Source organism: Staurois parvus, unplaced genomic scaffold (assembly GCF_062004578.1).
Source record: "Staurois parvus isolate SC_StPar_1 unplaced genomic scaffold, SC_StPar_1.0 ptg000834l, whole genome shotgun sequence".
NCBI classification, from domain to species: Eukaryota; Metazoa; Chordata; class Amphibia; order Anura; family Ranidae; genus Staurois; species Staurois parvus.
This window is the reverse complement of record NW_028318630.1, coordinates 97,096-116,021: the sequence shown is the minus strand read 5'-3', so window position 1 is coordinate 116,021 and position 18,926 is coordinate 97,096. Positions and strand designations below refer to the sequence as shown.

General features: G+C 39.5%; 1 protein-coding gene across 3 annotated transcripts; it reads left to right on the top strand.

Annotated features, from left to right (window-relative positions):
* The first annotated feature begins 404 nt into the window (after positions 1-404).
* On the top strand, positions 405-18,682 carry HMGN3 (high mobility group nucleosomal binding domain 3). Of its 3 annotated transcripts, XM_089655341.1 has the most exons (7): positions 407-586; positions 11,979-12,029; positions 13,536-13,565; positions 15,612-15,662; positions 17,514-17,627; positions 17,733-17,832; positions 18,129-18,682. In XM_089655341.1, the coding sequence occupies exons 1-7, from the start codon at positions 572-574 to the stop codon at positions 18,140-18,142; spliced, it is 375 nt and encodes a 124-aa protein (XP_089511467.1). In that variant the 5' UTR covers positions 407-571; the 3' UTR covers positions 18,143-18,682. The 3 variants fall into 3 exon arrangements, with proteins under 3 accessions (XP_089511466.1, XP_089511467.1, XP_089511468.1); XM_089655340.1 differs by lacking the exon at positions 18,129-18,682 and having other exon boundaries at positions 405-586; positions 17,733-17,987; XM_089655342.1 differs by lacking the exon at positions 17,733-17,832 and having other exon boundaries at positions 410-586.
* Positions 18,683-18,926: the final 244 nt, after the last annotated feature.

Genomic DNA, 18,926 nt, shown 5'->3' with positions numbered 1-18,926 from the left:
CCGGCTTCCTCTTTGTTGTCGTAAAATGGCGCCTCATGACACCCGAGCACCATCCAGCGCTCTCCACACATTTCAAAAATAAACAGCCAACGGCACCGAGGGGCGGAGTTAGCGCCACAAACCAACGGCTAGATAGAAAATCAACCGCCGCGGCTAGCAGCTGGCGTCACCGGGACAACGCCCACTGTCTCCCGTTTGAACCAAAGAAGCCGAGCCCCCTCCCTCCTTCCTATTGGTCCTAAAGGCAGAGCTGGGCGGAGAAACGGGCAGAGGCGTGTCTGTAGTAAATCATCACTGTCATATTTGTGCACGCCACGCCCATCTCAGTCGAGGCTGTAGGTGGTCTGCGTTTGGAGTGGGCGCGGTTTGCGGAATTTGTAAACTAGCTTCGTCCAATCAGAGCGTCGTAGCGCTGAGCGAGCCAGGATTGGAGGTGGAGAGGAGGGAGAGTAGTTGTGCGGAAAGCGGCTGTTAGGCTCCAGTCACTGCGCTTCCTCCCGAGCTCTAGCGATCGGCAGATTCTTCTTCTTCCACAGCAGTTCCAGGGCGAGGCCGTCACCCCGAAATCACCATGCCTAAGAGAAAGGTGAGCCGATCGTGCTGAATACGTGTCCGTGCGGCGCCGATCTGACTTCTCTCTCCCTCCTCCCCGGTGTGTGCGTGTGTTGCGGTGCGCTCTCCCCCCTTTGTCTGCAGGTGGTGCCCACCTTGCTGCTCCTCTCCTTCCCCGATCGTCCCTATGTCTCATCGCCCTCGGCTGCTGGATGGATGGAGGGGGTGGGGTCCGCGATCCTCATCCATATTTCTTCCCCCCCCCCACCATCATTGGCCATGTTAAATGACGACTCACGGAAAGAGTGGAGAAGTGTGACGTCCTAGATCCTGGAGCTGCCTAGGCTGGTGTCATGGTGGGGACTAGAGGGCCTCTGCTGGTCCCGGCCCTGCCATCCTTCCCGCATTCCTGTAAACTTCTCAGCCAGTGCCATTCCTCAGACCACAACAAGAACTTGGCCATCTTCTGAGAACTTTACATGGCAGATCGATCATAAATGTCCAGTAGGCTGTGTGCAAGGTGGGACTACAGGACTCCATATGCCGTGTTAGGAGTGCTCTTCCTGATCGGCAGATCAGTCCTTGTAGATGGCCATAAGGTGGGCTAGAAATATCACGTATGGTGGCCATCTACCAAACGATCTGGTCAAAAAAATTTTTTTTGCAGAATCCATGAATTATTAAGGGTAGTGCCTTGTATCATTCAGCAATTGCTAGCAAAGTTGATTATATTTAATTGAAACTATTTTTGATCATTCTGGATGGAAAATCAGATCGTAGATAATGCAATATGATCAGTATATGCCTCAACCTGATCACATTTCCGATCAGACCAGAATACAATCAGATATGAAATCAATGTGAATATGGCCACCAAATTGGTACCATGCCTGGAAATGTTTTATAGACCACTTATTTTAATAGATTTACTGTATGATCAAAACAATAATTCAATGCACCACACTATCGACTTTCCTGTAATCAAATGTTCCATTCAGACCAACGAGAAACATTTTGGATAAATTGATTGGCTTTGCTTGGAATCCATCAATGACACAGGTTGTGCCATTTTCATAATTCATCGATCCAGTCACATTATCTGATTCTGTGAAGAAATTGATCAGATGGCTGTGTGTATGGCCACCGTTAGATGAGCACTAGACCTGTGTTGTGATTTCTCACCAGAAAAATACTTTGAGGGGGAATTTATGAAGACTAGAGTGGCTGTGCATGGCAACCAATTAGCTTCTAGCATTCATTTTCAAAGCTTAGCTGAGCAGTCTAAAGCTTGAAGCTGATTGGTTACTATGTACAGCTGCTCCAGTTTTACTAAATCCCCCCTCCCTTTGTAGAAACCTAACAGAACACAAAGACCAAAGCTAATTGAGATATATAGTGTCACTGGACATATTGTGAAAAAATGGTGATAAAGCTAAACCTACAGGAATTAGGTCTCACTTTTTTTTCTGTCTAGGACTTTTTTTTTTTTTTTTGAATGGGAGTAGTTTTATTCTTCTGTTGTTGTAAGAAGAGTAACAATTTGGCGCAAAGCTGCTGGCACGTGTGCTTGAAGAGCAGTGAGATGTTCCCTATTGTTGACCCAACTCTTTGAACTGCTGATGGAAATATCTGTCACCTCTTCTCATTTTTCACATGAAACACACACTCGTGATGAATAAATGTTTTCTTTTATAATTATTTTTTATTTTTAATGTAGCTAGGTTTTTAGTTACAGCTTTTATTTTTTTTATTATTTTGTAAGCATTTTAAAGTGAATCAATAAAAACAAAGTATTTTTAGCTTGTGTGGTTTTGTTTTTTTTATATATATATATATATATATATATATATATATGTATTAGGCAAGAGCTATCTTTGCATATAAAAATTTGAATGTATAAAGACTAGAAACAAACTGATTGTAGTGGGTCTTTTTAGCTGTTTTTTTCTGTATTCATGACATTATGGGGTTTATTTACCAAAGCTGAAGAATGCAAAATCAGGCTCACTTCTGCATAGAATCCAATCAGCTTGTTCAATTAAGCTCTGGAAATACAATCTGGAAGCTGATTGGGTTTCTATGTAGAAACGAGCCTGATTTTGCACTCTCCAACTTTAGTAAATAAAGCCCTATGTGTTTGTAATGTATAATCACATTTCAGATGTTTATCCACAAAGATGTATAAAATTAAAGTAATTTGCCTCATGCAGAATTTGCTTTTGTCCAGTACAAAAGATTTAAGTTGATCACACATGTTACAATCCCCTTTAGATCTGCTAACACATATGTATTGCAAAGGCCTATTTACATTGTTTTGGTAGATCTAAAGTTATTGTACCTAGATTGTATGAGCAGATTTTAACATTTGTGGTGACCTGCACATAACAGCTGATGGAATGACTCTTATCAGGATTGGGTAGTCTAATCGACTCTTATGAATTATAGAACAGACATATACTGCATCATCAATTGTTTTTGAGCAAAACCAAAGAATTTCATTGAAATTATTGTGATCAGGCTGTAGGGAAACCATAGGAAAGTAGATAGATCAATATGATTGTTAGGCTGGCCATACATTATACAATTTTGTCTTGAGAAATTTGCTTTAGATTTACCAAAAACCATATAATATGAGGTCAAACCTTAACAACACTTTCAATTGTATCCAATTATGCAGGCCTTTGCACTGCAAAGTTGAAGTTAAATCTAAAGGAAATTGGACAGAAAATTGTATAGTGTATGGCCAACCTTAGGTGTATGATGCATCGATCGATCTTTTGGTCATATTTTTCTCCAAGAAAGTAAATCGATTGACAACCAGGTAATATTTAAAATTGCTGTGTTCCTAACATCCACTTCATTTTTTTTTTTCTAGTTTAGCAAATCTTTTGTTTTTGTGTTTTTTATTAATGGCTGCACACTTCCAGTTAACAGCTTTCTACAGCCTCCTGGGTTATATGCATCACACATCCCAGGAGACTGTGCAGCTAATTTTTTTTTCTTTCTGTACTTGCAAATGATCAAATGAGCATCATAAGGGGGCCAGTTGTACAGTCGAGGTAGAGACAGCCAGGTCCTGATTCAAGATGGTGGTGCGGGACATACAGAATGTGAGAAAAGCACAAAGCAGGTTGGGTGGGCTTGTTAGTATTTTAGGCAAGGTGCGTGGACTATGAAAAGTAAAATTTATGGATAGGGATGAAGTTCCTCTTTAAAAAGCAAGTCATTCATGGGGGGAAAATGGTTATAGATTTTTAATTGAAACTTTAAAGCAGTAGTCAGGCAGCTGGCATTTAGGATGGATAGACCAACAATGGCGGCCTCCGTGATTCTTTTAAGTGCATGTTTTTATGCAGAGGCTGGCTGTTGGCAGTTTTGCATATAAAGTGAACCTGTTAACTTGCAGATCTTTAATTTGGGGTTCAGGTGACGTGAGGTGTGGCCATAGCTATCAGGCATGTCTGAGCTTGGGCTTGGATGCGAAGTAGATAGGCAAAATGCTGAGAACACCCGAGTTTGGGGCTCGTGAAGAATTTAGAAGTTGAGATTGTAAGCTCGAAAGAGCAGGGCCCTCGAACCCCTCGTGTTTTGTATTGTTACTGTATTGTCTCATGTTCTGTCCCCCACTATAATGTACAGCGCTGAGCAAACCTTTTAGCGCTATATAAATACTGTATAATAATAATGGTATGTGCCAGCACCCTGCAACTATCATGCTGCTAAGTCAATTTAAAACTTAATTTATAGTCTGTGTATGTCATGATTGATGGCTTCATAAACATGGTTAGCACTTCCGCCTGGCAGTACTAGGGTCGTTAATTCAAATCACAACCACACCATGGCACCACCTGCCTGGATTGTGCATGTTCTCCCTGTGCCTGCATGGGTTTCTTCTGGGTACTTTGGTTTCCTAGGAACAAAGGGTATACCACTCAGGCAAACACTCTAGATCAATCCACGACAGGTGCAGGCTCTGGCTCACCACCACACACAATGCAATAGGAAGAAAGGTCAGCCGCACACCGGAGGATAGATGAATATAGTGTGTATTTATTGGTCCATAGGACACACAAAACACCAGGACATGAATACAGGACTTGTTAACGCGTTTCACATGATCTCATGTTTAATCAAAAGAACATACAATACACACTATATTCATCTATCCTCCGGTGTGCGGCTGACCCTTCTTCCTGTTACTTTGGTTTCCTTCCACACTCCAAAGACATGCTGGTAGGTTAATTGGCTCCTGTCTTAATTGGCCCTAGTATGTGTATGTATGAATGTAAGTTAGGGACCTTAGATTGTACGTCCTTCGAGGGTTAGGGACTGATGTGAACGTACAATATATATGTAAAGCACTGCGTAAATTGATGGTGCTATATAAGTACCTGAAATAAATAAAATAAACAAGAATGTTCTGCTCTAGAGTGATGGAAAACAGTGGTACTAAAAGCCCACATTCACCCCTGAGTGTTCTGTAGCTCAAAGCTCCAAAACACTCTAAAAGATAAATCAGGTGCTTTTAAATTGTCTTTTTTTCACATTTGAGTATTTGGGATCCTGTAGCTCAATGCCTGAAGGTCAGAAAGGTACGTGAACTGCTTTTGAAGTATAATGGGATGGTTTTGACCCCATTGACTTTATTGAGAGAGTGGAAAAACAGGTATTTTCTTGTAGACACTCAATAATACAAGTCTGTGGGGCCAAAAAATGTGTCGGCCTGCTCCAAAGAAGCTCTTTTATGGCACCTCACTCTTATAAATGTAGAAAAAAAGCCTCAAAATCACCTAAGCACACTATGCTCAAGTGTGAATGGGGTGCAAACATTCTCCTGGCACTGTTTTCCTTCTTGAGGAAAAATGTAAATTCTAAAGCTGTCCGATTGATTGATTGTTTCAATGGTCAGTGTGTTCAGGGTCATCTGTAGGAACTAGATTGTTGGCCAGTCTGGCTAAAATTGGCAGCCTATTTGTATGAGTACCCGTAAGGTGCCCACAGATTGAAAAAAATCCCTAATTAGTCCATTTAGAGTTGCATCAGTGAATGTTGGTGTGTTTATAGGCCTTCCCTACTGCCTGATGGACAAACCTGCTTGGTAAAATAATTAACTGCCCAGGGTGGGTATTTCTATTTGATCCCTATTGTTTTCCTATGTGACAGGGTGCACTATAGTTTTTTTTTTCCAATCAAGCTCTCAACTTGACCAAGCATTTTTATAAATTGTAGGGGTTTCTTTTTATTAAAGTGAGAACAAGTTTGAGGGGAAAAAAAAGTCAATCAGAAACACAGGGAAAGGTTTAATTTATGAATTCACTAAAAAGAAGTTCTGATTAAAGTGGTTCAGGTATATCCCTTTTTGCTCTTTAAAACAGTCTGTCCAAACAATGGTAGACTGAGCTCTGGACTTTTCTAGCTACTACATGTGATTGTTAGCTGTATACCATGTTCTTTTCATTGCTTTGTTGACCTGTAACATTTTCAGCATATGCAAAAAGAATAGCTGGCTGCTAGGTTCTTCACTGCAGCGTGAGATTCTTTACTGTTTGCTGACACTTTTGTCTCCAGAGTAAAACTCTCCCTACCCAAAAAATGCTGGACAGTTCAGCCAGTGTGACCTGCTAATTATTTTATTCCAGTTGTCATTGTAGTCCGGACACGTGTAGCACTATTATGTTTCTGTAGTAAAAATGTGTAGAACTGCTGGTTTGTTGGTTATTTGGAAATTATTTGAACATTTTAGAATTTAAACATTTTAGAACTTTTTTTATATTGTCATTTATTCATTCCTCACACATTTTAATAGTATGTTTAAAGCATAACAAAACTAAAGAACAAAAATGTAATCTATTACAACTTTCCAGTGCTTAGGTGAGGTGTTTGAATCCTATTTTTTTATTTTTTTTCCTAAAGTTTGTTTTGCTTTAAAGTGATATTAAAAGCAATTAATAAAATATAACAAACATGTTATACTTACCTGCTCTGTGCAGTGGTTTTTGCCCGGATCCTCTTCTTTTTTTTTTTTTTTTTTTTTTTTTTTTTTTTTAGGGTCCCCTCTGATGCTCCTGGGGGCACCTCTGCTGCTCTATGTCCATAAGACACACAGAGCTGCAGCTTGCCCCCCCCTTCCCCCACAGCCACTTTAAAATGGTTGTAAAGGCTCAAGGTTTTTGCCTTCATGCGTTCTCTGCATGAAGGTAAAAAACCTTCTCTGTGCAGCAGCCTCCCCTAATCACCTATGCCCCCTCACAATCCAGGGATGTGCACTGGAGTCTCTGCTATCCTGGAACTCCCTCTCCTTATTGGCTGAGCCATTGGCTCCCACTGCTGTCAATCACAGCTAGTGAGTCGATGAGAGGGGGTCGGGGGCCAAGCTACAGCTTCGTGTGTGAATGGACACATGGATCAGCGGCTGGGGAGTGCGCTTGCTCAGGTTCCCCCATAGCAAGCTGCTCCCCTGATGTGGACTACAAACATCTTTATCTTTTCATCTAAATTACACGGGACCAGGGCAATTGGTGGTAGTTTACAGAAAATAACTGGGAAGGAAGATAACCTCTGTAGATTGCAGAAAGGGACAAGAACATTGCATTAATGCAAGATCAACAGGTATTTGCTGAAAGTGTTCTTATTTGGGGGGGGGGGGGGGACTAATGCAAGCAGCACATCTATAAGACTGCAAGCTACGGTGTATTACATTTTTGTTTTTTGGGTTTTAGTGCTCTTTTACCAACAATGTCCCTTCCTTTTCTGTGTTTGTATGCAAATTGGTGATACTTGGTCAAGTTTCTGTAGAACAAATCATTTATTGCTTTTCAGCTGTTTGCCCTGTGCGAGTTTTACTGTACTCAAATACTGGGAAGCTGCAGCTCACAAACTGGATAAAATGACCTTTACATTTCAAGTGCACTCACAAATTTTATAATGTAATTGTAACATCTGCATGAGCACAGCCATTGTGAATGTAGTGGTGTTGAGGTCTACAATAGTGTTGAATGCTCCCTATGAAGCTTTTTGCTGCAGCAACTTTTCACTTGTGAATTATTTTAGTTTCTGATGACTTTCCATCATCCGCCTGTATGTGACGTTCTTAACAAATTAGACATGGCTTCAGATTTGCACCACATGTAGTTTCACATGTGACTGTATCCGTTTAATGGGACTTCTGAAGTCTGCTCTTTAGTAAATACGTTCCCTCAATCAGTCACTTCAGACATGTATTTTCGTAACCACTCCCAAATTTACTGCTATGGAATTTTGGGGGCTTTTTTATGAGAACGTGCTTCTAACAGCTAAAGTATAGACTGGTTCTTATTTGTGTGTTCTATGGAGTAAAGTTAAAGAAAACATGTATTCCTTTTCTGCATAGTAAAGAACCTGATTGTACATTTAACTGCTCTTCATGCACTACCGTTCATTTTGTCAGCCTCTGGGAAAACATTTTATTACAGATAGTTATATAACGCCGTCAATTTACGCAGCGCATTACACATATATATTGTACATTCACATCAGTCCCTAACCCTCAAGGGGTGTACAATCTAAGGTATCTAACTTGCATTCATACATAAATATACTAGGGCCAATTTAGACAGGAGCCAATTCACCTCCCAGCATGTCTTTGGAGTGTGGGAGGAAACCGAAGTACCCAGACAAAACCCACGCAGGCACAGGGAGAACATGCAAACTCCAGGCACGTGGTGCTGTGGTTGAGATTTGAACCAACAATCCTAGTACTGCCAGGCGACAGTGCTAACCATTTATCCACTGTGCTGCCCATGCTTCAGTGTAGGAAAACTCACATGTTTACAGGCTCTAAAGTAAACTTATATAGCGTTACTGAAAATATTAGCTGAACTGCAGGATTTTAATCACCTAGTATTTGATAGATTATTCTCCCCATGCTCAATTAAACCACTGAGGTTTCATTTCCATACGCTGTTCCTAGGTGCAGGTGGGGGAGAGCATAAGCTAGTGGTGCCACCCATGACAGACCCATAAAAGTCTAATTTAAGAATAGGGTCACACTTTTGCGTTGTGTGCGGGCTGCGTTTGCGTGGACACAGCAGCCCATTCATTTGAAGGGGCTGCTGTGCCTCGCAATACGCAGAGAAAAGGTCCCTGTACCTTTCCGGAAATCGCAGCCTGCAAGGGAAGCACACTACAGTGTGATTTCCAGTGCAGGTGGTGTGCCATTAGGATTAATGGCACCCGCCTGCTGGTCCCACGTTTTGTGCTTGTTGTTGGAGCTGCAGGACGAAATGCGAGTTCAAGTGTGAACTAAGCCTAAAATGTAAAACCACTTAAAATAATATATATTTCAAAAAAAAAAAAATTAAATCCATATGTTATATCATAACTGTTTCTGATTTTAACTCCTGCCCCTCAAAGCCTGTTGATACCTGGGTCTGAGAAGCAGATTGCTGTGATGAGGGGAGAACCTATTAGCATAGCTGTCAATCAAAGGATGCGGGAGGGTTACAACTCCATGCTGTGCCAACTGTACACAGAAGGAAGCATGATGTAATCACAAATCCTCCAGAAAAATGAACGGCCAGATCTCTTCACTGTATGAGAGCCCTTAGTAACTGCAATCCAGACCTATGATAATAATCATTAGAGGTAAATGATTAGATTTTTTCTCTTCTTTCTCTGTGTTGAGGTAAAAAAAAAATCAATAGCAACCCCCCCAGTCCCCCCTTAAAGCGGAGCTCCAGTCACCTGTTACAAAAAAAAAAAAAGCATCTGCAAAAACCGTAGCTGTTGACTTTTACACAATAAAAAAAAAAAAAAAAGACACTTGCTTGTCCTTTGATCCAGCAGTGTCCTCACTCCAGCTGGGTTCACTGGCCGTCCTCTGTCTTTGGCGCTGGCATCGTAAGTGTGGGCACCTGGCTGTGCAGGGTAGCCACTGAGCTTCTACCTTCAGCTTGTTCAGTTAAGCTTTGACAAAGAAACCCGGTAGCTGACTGCTTTCTATGCGGAGCTGCACCAGATTTTCCAAATCAACCCCATAGTGTATTAATTGAGATTAACCCCTTCTTTCTGGATTGGCTACCATCACAAAGGAATGGTCTTGTGTTGGAAAATATATAGAAGTGCTTTTGAAAGTCGTTAATCTCTAGCTGAATCAGCCCTACAGGCCATAGCTAAACATTTCACTTTTCAGGGCACTGACCCATTAGTGTAAAATGTTTTGTGAATGCCATGATTAGGTCTTGTGATCACATGATTAGGAATCACTGTTCTTTGGCCACAGCTATCAACAGCAGCCTGGTTGCGAATTTGGAAGCATGCATAACTTCCTCCTGATTATGGGTTTATCTCTGAATGATGTTGTACTACATATTGCAGACAGATGGGATCTAAATGGAGTTCACCAGCCTAGTGTGGGTTGTTCAACAGCCTCATGTTATGGGTAAAGTGAGTCAGAAAAAACTGCAGCTTCTGAAGTTGCTTGTGTGACTTTACCCCTATGGCACGTAGCAGAAGATTGAATGAAAAAAAATACAACTGAATGAATTGCCCAAATATGTAGGACTACCAGTCTACATCTGTTTAAATAAAAATAAAATCACACTATGCTAACACCTGTAGACTTAATAAGTCTTAGTTCTTAATAAATAGCTGAACACACAGTTTAGTCTTTTTCATTGTATTCACTCTGTTCTGTGCTTTGTAAATATAGTTTCTGAACTTGTTGGTTTAGCATACTCCCAATTTTACCCTACGGTTATCCTAGTGATGACCTCTCGGTGGTTTCTAATTTTCAGGACAGGGATATAAATTACAGGGTGTAGTGGTCAGAAAACTAGAGCCAATTATTCATATTCAGAAAGGGTATATATTGTGGATGGGCAAACCCCAGAGCCACTTGATCATAGTGGCCAAATTGATATGCCATTGTGTCAGTGAAGAACATGGCTGGTTGCTCCTGAAGGTACAAAGCAATGCCTGCACATACCTTTACATTAATCCTTTCTGCCATGTGATATAGTGGACAATTTTCGACTCATTATCATTATACAGGATTTATATAGCGCCAACAGTTTGCTCAGCGCTTTACAATATAAAGGGAGACAATACAGTTCAATACAAGAGGGTTAGCAGGGCCCTGCTCCTTGGAGCTTACAATCTAAGAACTAGAAGCACTGAACACTCACCTTCCCCCTTCTAAAGTCTGAAAATGCTTAGTTTTTGGGTTGAAACCCCAATCAAATGCTTTGTTTCTGGGGAGGACTGCAGGAATTAGTAACTTGATTCTGTGCTGTTTTTCCCCCACTTGTTTAATGCCTAGTACAGTCGATGAGAAAATCTTACAGAGGAAAAAAAACGCTTTCGGGTCAATAATCTGATCATTTTGTACACATCTTTCAAGAGCCGATCACTAGAGTTTATGCGAAAATATTTGACGGAACAAGCACAAAACATATTTTTGTGAGATAACAGAGCGAACAATATTCTTGTAATTAGTACAGTATTTTTATTACGCATGCTCAGAAATGAAAGAATACATTATATTACATAACTTCCGAAGTTGTATTCTGTCTTACGAGAATTTTCGTAATGTTAGCACCCTATTCGTTTTCAAAATGAGACTAGCATGCAAATTGAAAAAAACCCACAAAAAAAAAACATTCATCTGATATTCTCATCGTGTGTACTAGGCATAACTGTACATGCAGGCATTGCTAGAGTGGGCTTAAAGAGTAGGCAGTGCTTGAATCATTGAACACGCTGGGCTACAGTTTTGCAGGCCCAATGTCATCCATTCATTTAGCAAACTTCTGGAAATTAAATAGCTTGGTGATCAGGACAACAACAAAAAAGACCAATTTAATGTCACAATGAGAAAAACAATGTAGTAGGCAGCCAAACCCCTTGTGTGAGTTTAAAATGACTATAAAATATAATAATTATTATATTTTCTTTCTTTTTTTCTTTTTTTTTTTTTTTACAATGCCATCTGGGTTCTATAATGGAGTGAATGTCTACAGATTTATACAGTAATGTGTCATTGCCTTTACCAACAATTTTTCACACTTGTTCTATGATGGGACTAAATGTTAAGATTTGGAATTCCTTAATGTTATCAACTTCCACCTTGTCGTTCCTGTTGACCTTTAAGACCGTAGACACCTGTATAACATTAGGATCACGGAGGAACCTGGAGCAACCAAAATCTAGAACAGTAAAATTTAATTTATAAAATTCAAATCGTATCCAGCATGCTCTGCAGCTGACTTCTGTACTTGGAATGGTCCAGCATTAAATCGAATGGGTTTTATTGTATGAACGGGACTTGAGGAATTATCTGTTGCCTAAACAGTTGCCTGCCAGGCTTTCAAATGTATTATTTTGCCTTCAAACCCATACAGAACATTTTTTCAGACTGTTTATTCATAACTTTTTTTCTTTTATTGCAGTCCCCAGAGGGAGCTGAATCCAAGGATGCTGGCAAAGTAACTAAACAAGAGGTACAGTTAGAATTTATCTTTTGAAATTTCTCATGAAAATATAAACGTCCCTTTTTTCTTTACTCCTATTTATTTTTTGAATAACTTTGGTCTCAAGGAATATTTATTTTACAATTTTCTAAACTGTAGCATGTTTGCATGTTGCTTTATAATATAACATTTGTGGGGTTGATTTTACTAAAATTGGAAAGTGTAAAATCTGGTGCAACACTGCATATAAACCAATCGGCTTCCAGTGTTGTGTTTTTTTTTTTTTCAGTTTAATTGGAATAAGCTAATTGGCTACCATACACAGCTGCAGCAGATTTTGCACTTTCCAGCCTTAATTATTTGACTCCCGTGCGTTTTTTTTATAGTTCAACAAATTACACCTTAAGGGGAATAACCATGTTAACATAAATATAGATCACCAATTCAGATTCTTCCACTTGGGCCTCTTGCACACTGAACTTAGAAAGGAACACGTTTACAGGCATTTTGACTTTGTTTCCTGCCTGTAAAGGCACCTCAGTGTTAGCTTAGTGTATGTGTCCGTGCGCAAACAGGCATATACATGCGTATTAGAAGACCAGTGTTTACAGGCTGAATAAAGAAAAACCAGCGCTTCTGGGTAGAAAATAACACTAGATGCGCATAAACCCATTTAAACACACCTAAATGCTATGTGGATTTAGCGCTTAAAGTGGAGTTCCACCTGAAAAAAAAAATAAGGCAGCAGCTACAAAAACTGTAACTGCTGACTCTTAAAATACAGCCACTTGCCTATCCCTCGGTCCAGCAGTGTCCTCGCCACCGCTGGTTTCACCGGCCATCTTCTCTCCCTGGCGCCGGTATCTTTAGCATGACAGCTTACGGCTTCACAGCCGGGTGCCAACTGTGCATGTGCGGGAAGTACTGCGATTTGTGAATGGCCCCGTAGTCTTCTGGGACCTGTCACGTGTCTCAGAAGACTACGGGCAGGGAGGGGGGAGGGACAACTTCCGCTTCCAATATCCTAGGCAATCACAGCGGAAGTGGGAGTGGGTACCTGTCAAATTCAGGTGCCCCTCATCCAGCAACAAACCTCCCCCCGCTCCTCAAAGTTGCCAATCCTTAATGGGGAGCGGGGGACAAAGGCTTAAAGCAGAACTTCCCCTTTTTGGTGGAGCTCCACTTTAAGTATTCCAACGGCTAGAATAAATTTAATATTCTGCCCAGTGGAATCCATAAACTTTCAAGTGTGTGTGCAAAATGCGGCTTTAGGCACGTTTTCTTTAAGCAGTTTATCTCCTGCCAGGACAAAAGCCATTCAGGGGAGCTAAACAAACTCAGTGTGCACGAGTCATATCGGTAAAAAAAAAAAAAAAAAAAGAGTATCTACATTCTATTAATTTTGTGTGTTCATAAATGATCATAAAACATATGTAGTGAGTGTCGTCGGTTTGACTTGTGTTAGCAAACATTTTCTGTTGAGTGTATTACTAGTTAATGCTTGTGATAATGAAATATTTTCTTCTACTTTTAAAGCCCACAAGAAGATCGGCAAGACTGTCGGCAGTAAGTTTTTACTTGCAATATATTTTTCCAGTGTGCATATAGGGATTTAGCTTGTGACGTGTTAACGGACTGTTGATGCAAGCTTATTATTCAAAGGATAAGTGCAAATTTTGATAAAAATAGCGGAAATAGTGCCCTGCTCTAACCTAATCCTAATAACGAATATTAAATAAAAGTTTGCTAACCTGAAATGAAAGCTATAGGTTTCAGCAATGCTTGCCAGGCCATTGCTGAGAAATAGAATTAGCTTTGTGCCTACGTCAAGTATTAAAAAGCTTTCATTGAGGGCTAATGATTTACTCTTTTAGCTGCAGCACTTTGATTAGTGGGTCTTGCTGGTGTATTGTAAAACCTGTTCACCTTAATAAGTGAACACTGTAACGTTCATTGCTCTGGAATGCTAGCTAGTTTCACAAGTAAGTTTAGACTGAAGAACACTTTAAATCTTTGGAATCCTGCAAGTATCCTATATGCATTCCCCAGTGGTATTTTTATTCCCAAGTTCCTGTTTCCTAAGGTAGCACTTGTTTCTTCATGGATATTTTGTGGCTGCTTGATTTGGTATATTATGGCCTCCACTTTCACTAAAATTCTGAGTAACACAAATGAAATGCTGTGTAGTTACAATCTGTGATATCCCTATAGAGGGATTTGTTTCAAAATATAAAGCCAACGTGAGAGAAAGCATGCCTTTCGTCTGTTCTGGCATTCATAAAAATCAGTGGGACTTTCATGCGTTCCATTTGAATGTGTGTCAGCTCTTTAAATAGAATTAGCTATACTTGTTTATCTTCTGCTGATAGTGATGGCCCAGTCTGCACAGAGCAATACATGTGAAAATGATCCACTGTTCTGCTCCAGATGCTTTTCCCCCAGCCTCTGTCCTGGTTGCTAGTCCCAGTTGTACATAACAAATAATAAAGGAAGTCGCACTTCAATTCATATGTTTGTATTAGACTGGTCTCTGGTACCGAGGAAATCCACCACTGACAAGTATAACTGACCACCAGGATTTAGTAGATTTAGGAGTCAAATCTGGAAAGTAAATTGACAGCTTCAAAACAGTTTATTGAAAGCTCAAATTAAAATGGAATCGAACAGGGAAAAAAACTAAATCAAAGTGATGTTGCATTAAAACATATGGTATTTAGTATTAGAAAGCCTTGCCACTCTTGGGGTTTGGCTTTTTTTTTCCCCCCTTTTTAAAGAATACAAAATTTTAACTCATCAAATTTTCAAGTGTATGGCCAGCTTACAGTATAATTATAGGCAATACTCCATAAGTTTTAACTAGGGAAAGATTAACCTCTTGGCGCCAGCCTCATGCAAATGTGCGGCCTCCCGGCGTCTGGGTCTTGACGCCAAGCGGCCGCACATTTGTGTGCAATTAAGAAAAACGCACTGAGAGTGTGCACCCTGTGCGCTCCCAGCACACATGTCCGGTACTCGTGGAAAGGTCCTGATCTCCTCTTTCGATCGGGACCTTTCCCGATCATGTGACTGCCTTGACGGCGAATCATGGTGGTCACATGACCCTAAAACCCCGCCTGCCTCCCGACTTCTGAAACCCTCAAAGGTCCAGGAGGTGCCGGCGCCAAGGGGTTAACAACCCCATCTTAGTTGTCACTGGAACATTTTTCCTGATTGAATTATTTCCCCTCACTTCTTGCTCTGGTGACAACATTTTTCTGACCTGGGGCACAAATGGCAATAAAAACTAGCCCTCCCCAACTCTCTCCAAAGCTTAAAAGAAAAAAATAAGTTTGCATATACTATACTTTAACACTATACTTTACAATTTGGACAAGGGAAATCGTGTATACTGGCAACAATTGCTAATGGTAATTCTGAAGCTTTGTGTATGGTGAAATGTAGGTAGTGGTATTTATTTAGCATAACAAAAAGTTGTTGCCAGTGCTAAATGTAATGTCCACAAATGCATACCATAGCTATTGCCTTGCTTTTTAGTCTGTTTCATGATTGATTGTTTAGCAAATTAGTACATTTTCTTAATTTGCTTGTTTGTGCTTTTTTTCTTGTTTCTAGAAACCTGCCCCTTCTAAACCTGAAGCAAAGCCAAAGAAAGCTGCAGCCAAGGTATTCTTTCAAGTACATAAGCTAAATACTTTGTATTAAAGCAGTTCTAGCTTTGTTGCTTCGTTTCTGGACATGGGATTTCTGAGTAGGGAGATTTGCCTGGAAAATTTCCTTTTTAAATTTTGTACAGTAGGGAAGGTTTAGCACTCCTTTTCAGGTTTTAGTGTTGGAGAAAATCCTATACCTCAGTTGGGTAGCAAAAAAAATTATTCCTGTCTTAAAGCAAATCTGCACTGTATCTCAACACCACAAAACAATAACACAATTTAATTCATTTTTAGTATTCAAAGCAAACTCTCCCATCCATTCACGGTTCCATGCTTTTAGTTGCTGATAAATCACTTTGAAAAACACTTCCTGGTATTTCTGGCCATGACCATCTTGAGTAAGGGCAGATTATTCATGTAGCATTTACATGCTGGGATCCATCTGCCCTTAGCTTAGGCATGCAGGCAGAAAGGTGTGCATAGCTGGGAAAACCCCTCCTGAAGACTCTTGGGATGTATGACATAATTTGCCTAGACTCAAAAACCAGGAAGTAACTTAAAAAGTTTAAAACAAGCATATATAATATATTTTCCTATCTATTTACTAATGCTAGCAGCAAAAGGATTACAAATAGTTCATGTTGATTTGAGAGAGAGAGGTTCCACTTTTTAAGCTGTTTTCACCTGTTCATACCATTATGGGTTTTGTTAACTGGGTGTTATGCTGAAACATTTACGTTTTGACCGAGTGAAAGTGAATAGAAAAAAAATTGTAATACAAACTAAATATTAGGGAGTACAAAACATGTAATATGTTGCATGCTAAGGAAATGTAAAACCGGTTTCGCTTACCATGTCAGCTGTGTCTGTTATAATATTTGCGCCCATTGCCACTCTTTTTTTTTTTTTTTTTTTTTTTTTTAGTTCTACAAGTAAGCTTTTAAGGCCTCATGCACACTGGACATTTCTGTATCTCTTCATGGCGCATTTCCTTTTTGGCAGCAGCATTTTGGCAAAAAAAAACAACGATCTGATGCTTGTAAACAGGGCATTTAAAGGAAGGAAAAAAGAAATGCCAGATGCCCCTAGGAGCAGCTGAAAAACCATCCAGTGTACATGAGGCCTTAAAGATAAGAAATAGAATTTAACTACAGCTTGTAGTGCATTCCCTTGGTTATAAAATGTTTTGTAATGAGATGACATTCCCATGTATTGGTTGAAGTTTTGTACAAGGGGTAACCATATTGGTCATTACAAATACCGTGAAATATTTAAGGAATTGTGGCTAATGGCTCACATAGTGATTGGCCTGTGCTGTGAGTACTTTGGAGAAACTTTCCCTATACCTTAGTGCAGGGGTGTCAAACTGGTGGCCCTCCAGTTGTTGCCAAACTACAAGTCACATTAGGCATTGAAAGGCTGACCGTTACAAACATGACTCCCAGAGGCATGATGGAACTTGTAGTTTTGCAACAGCTGGAGGGCCGCCTGTTTGACACCCCTGCATTAGTGTGTCCTACAAAGAATTTAAGGAGCATTGAAGTTCTAGGATATGACATACAATATGTATTTATTTGGGTTGTATTAGGAACTGTGTGTTTTAGTGCCCCGGAACAATTGAAAAAATTATTTTCTTTAATTCCAGAGAAAAGGGGTCAAAGCACCTCTGCCCTTAACAGTGCCATGTATGTCTAAAACATACATGTTTAGCTATCAGAAAGGAAAACTCATACTTGTAGTAACAGTGTTGGAAATAATGGTTTACTAAATTTGTGAAGAAAAATAAATTCAACACACACACATGCTAGAACATGATTATTTTATGTACAGTATTTAATGTTCATCTTCCATGTTTCCTTTGCAGAAGGAGCCAGGCACAAAGGCAAACAAAGGTGCTAAAGGGAAGAAGGAAGAAAAACAAGAAGCTGGAAAGGAAGGTACTGCTCCATCTGAAAATGGTGAAAATAGAGCTGATGAGGTACATTTCAAAGATTGATTCAGTGGTGGTGTATTTATTTAGCTGTACAACCATTGGATTGCATGTTCATAATACTTCTTTTTATTGCCCATGATGTTATTACAGATTCACATCTCTCGCTCAACTGTTAATGTTTCCACATCCAGAGGTGCCCTGCCCAGCACACTGTCAATAAAAGGGCAGATTGAAACAGTGAAAGTTAAGGGTACGGTAGATCATGTTTGTGTGCAGTGCATAGAGAGCTAGCAGTGTGGTTCTTTTTTCTGTGTGGAAAATGTGAAGCTTTCAGGTAAGGCTTCTTGGGTTTGTCAAAAATGAGAGTGCACCAAGTGAACAATGGACAGTATTTTTTTTTTTTTTTTAAACAAGGGCACTCTTTTTCACACTGTAAATTAGCTTACAATTATAGTTCAGTTAGGACTTAAAATAGAAAGGCTGAAGTTGTCAATCAGTATTGCAGCAATTGATTCGTGTTTTTTTTTTTCTCCTTTTTTAACCCAGGCACAGAAAACTGAAGCAGCGGATGACGAGACAGAATAACTTGGTCATGGAAATTTTCGTTGATTTTACGTACCTCTTGAAGAACTTTAAGAAAAAAAAAATATTTTTCTCAAGTATTTTGTAAATGCTAATTTTTTTAGGACTATGGTAGTTTAACTTTTACATATATATAATGTACATGAACATTTTTCTCTTCATATTCATGCTTTGCTGATTCATTTTCTTTGTCTGCAAGTTTTAAGAATATCAAAAGAATAGCACTAGTGGGCGTGTTTGAGGCTGTATTACATATCTACTTTTATCGCTTTTAAGAAAACAAAACTAAAAAAAAGTCTTGTGCATATAGTGATGTTTTTTACTGTGCATTTATGAATTTTTCCATGCCATTTTCTATAGCAATAATTAGTGGTGCTTTTGTACTTACGGTTTATGTGGTTTTGAAAATGACTAAATTGTTGTGACCATCTGCTGTTTTTGTTTTGTTTTTTTAATTTTATTTTAATTTTTTTCTTTTAAAGTTAAAAAAAAAAAATAATAAAGGTGTTACCTTTTAATGCGTTTCTGTGTTTATTCGGTATTTTGTTACAAACTGTTTTAACAATATTAGTATACATTACTGCTGGTTAAAATAAGGTCACTGATATCATCTGACATGTACTCTAAGAAAAAAGAATGCCTTCCCTGTTTTGACCATAAAACAAGTCCGAGACAAATATCAGCAACTGATGGTTGCCAGAGACACTAGTAGTTATGGAGTCACTCAGAATCCTCTTAGAAAGTCAGAGACACTAGGAAGCA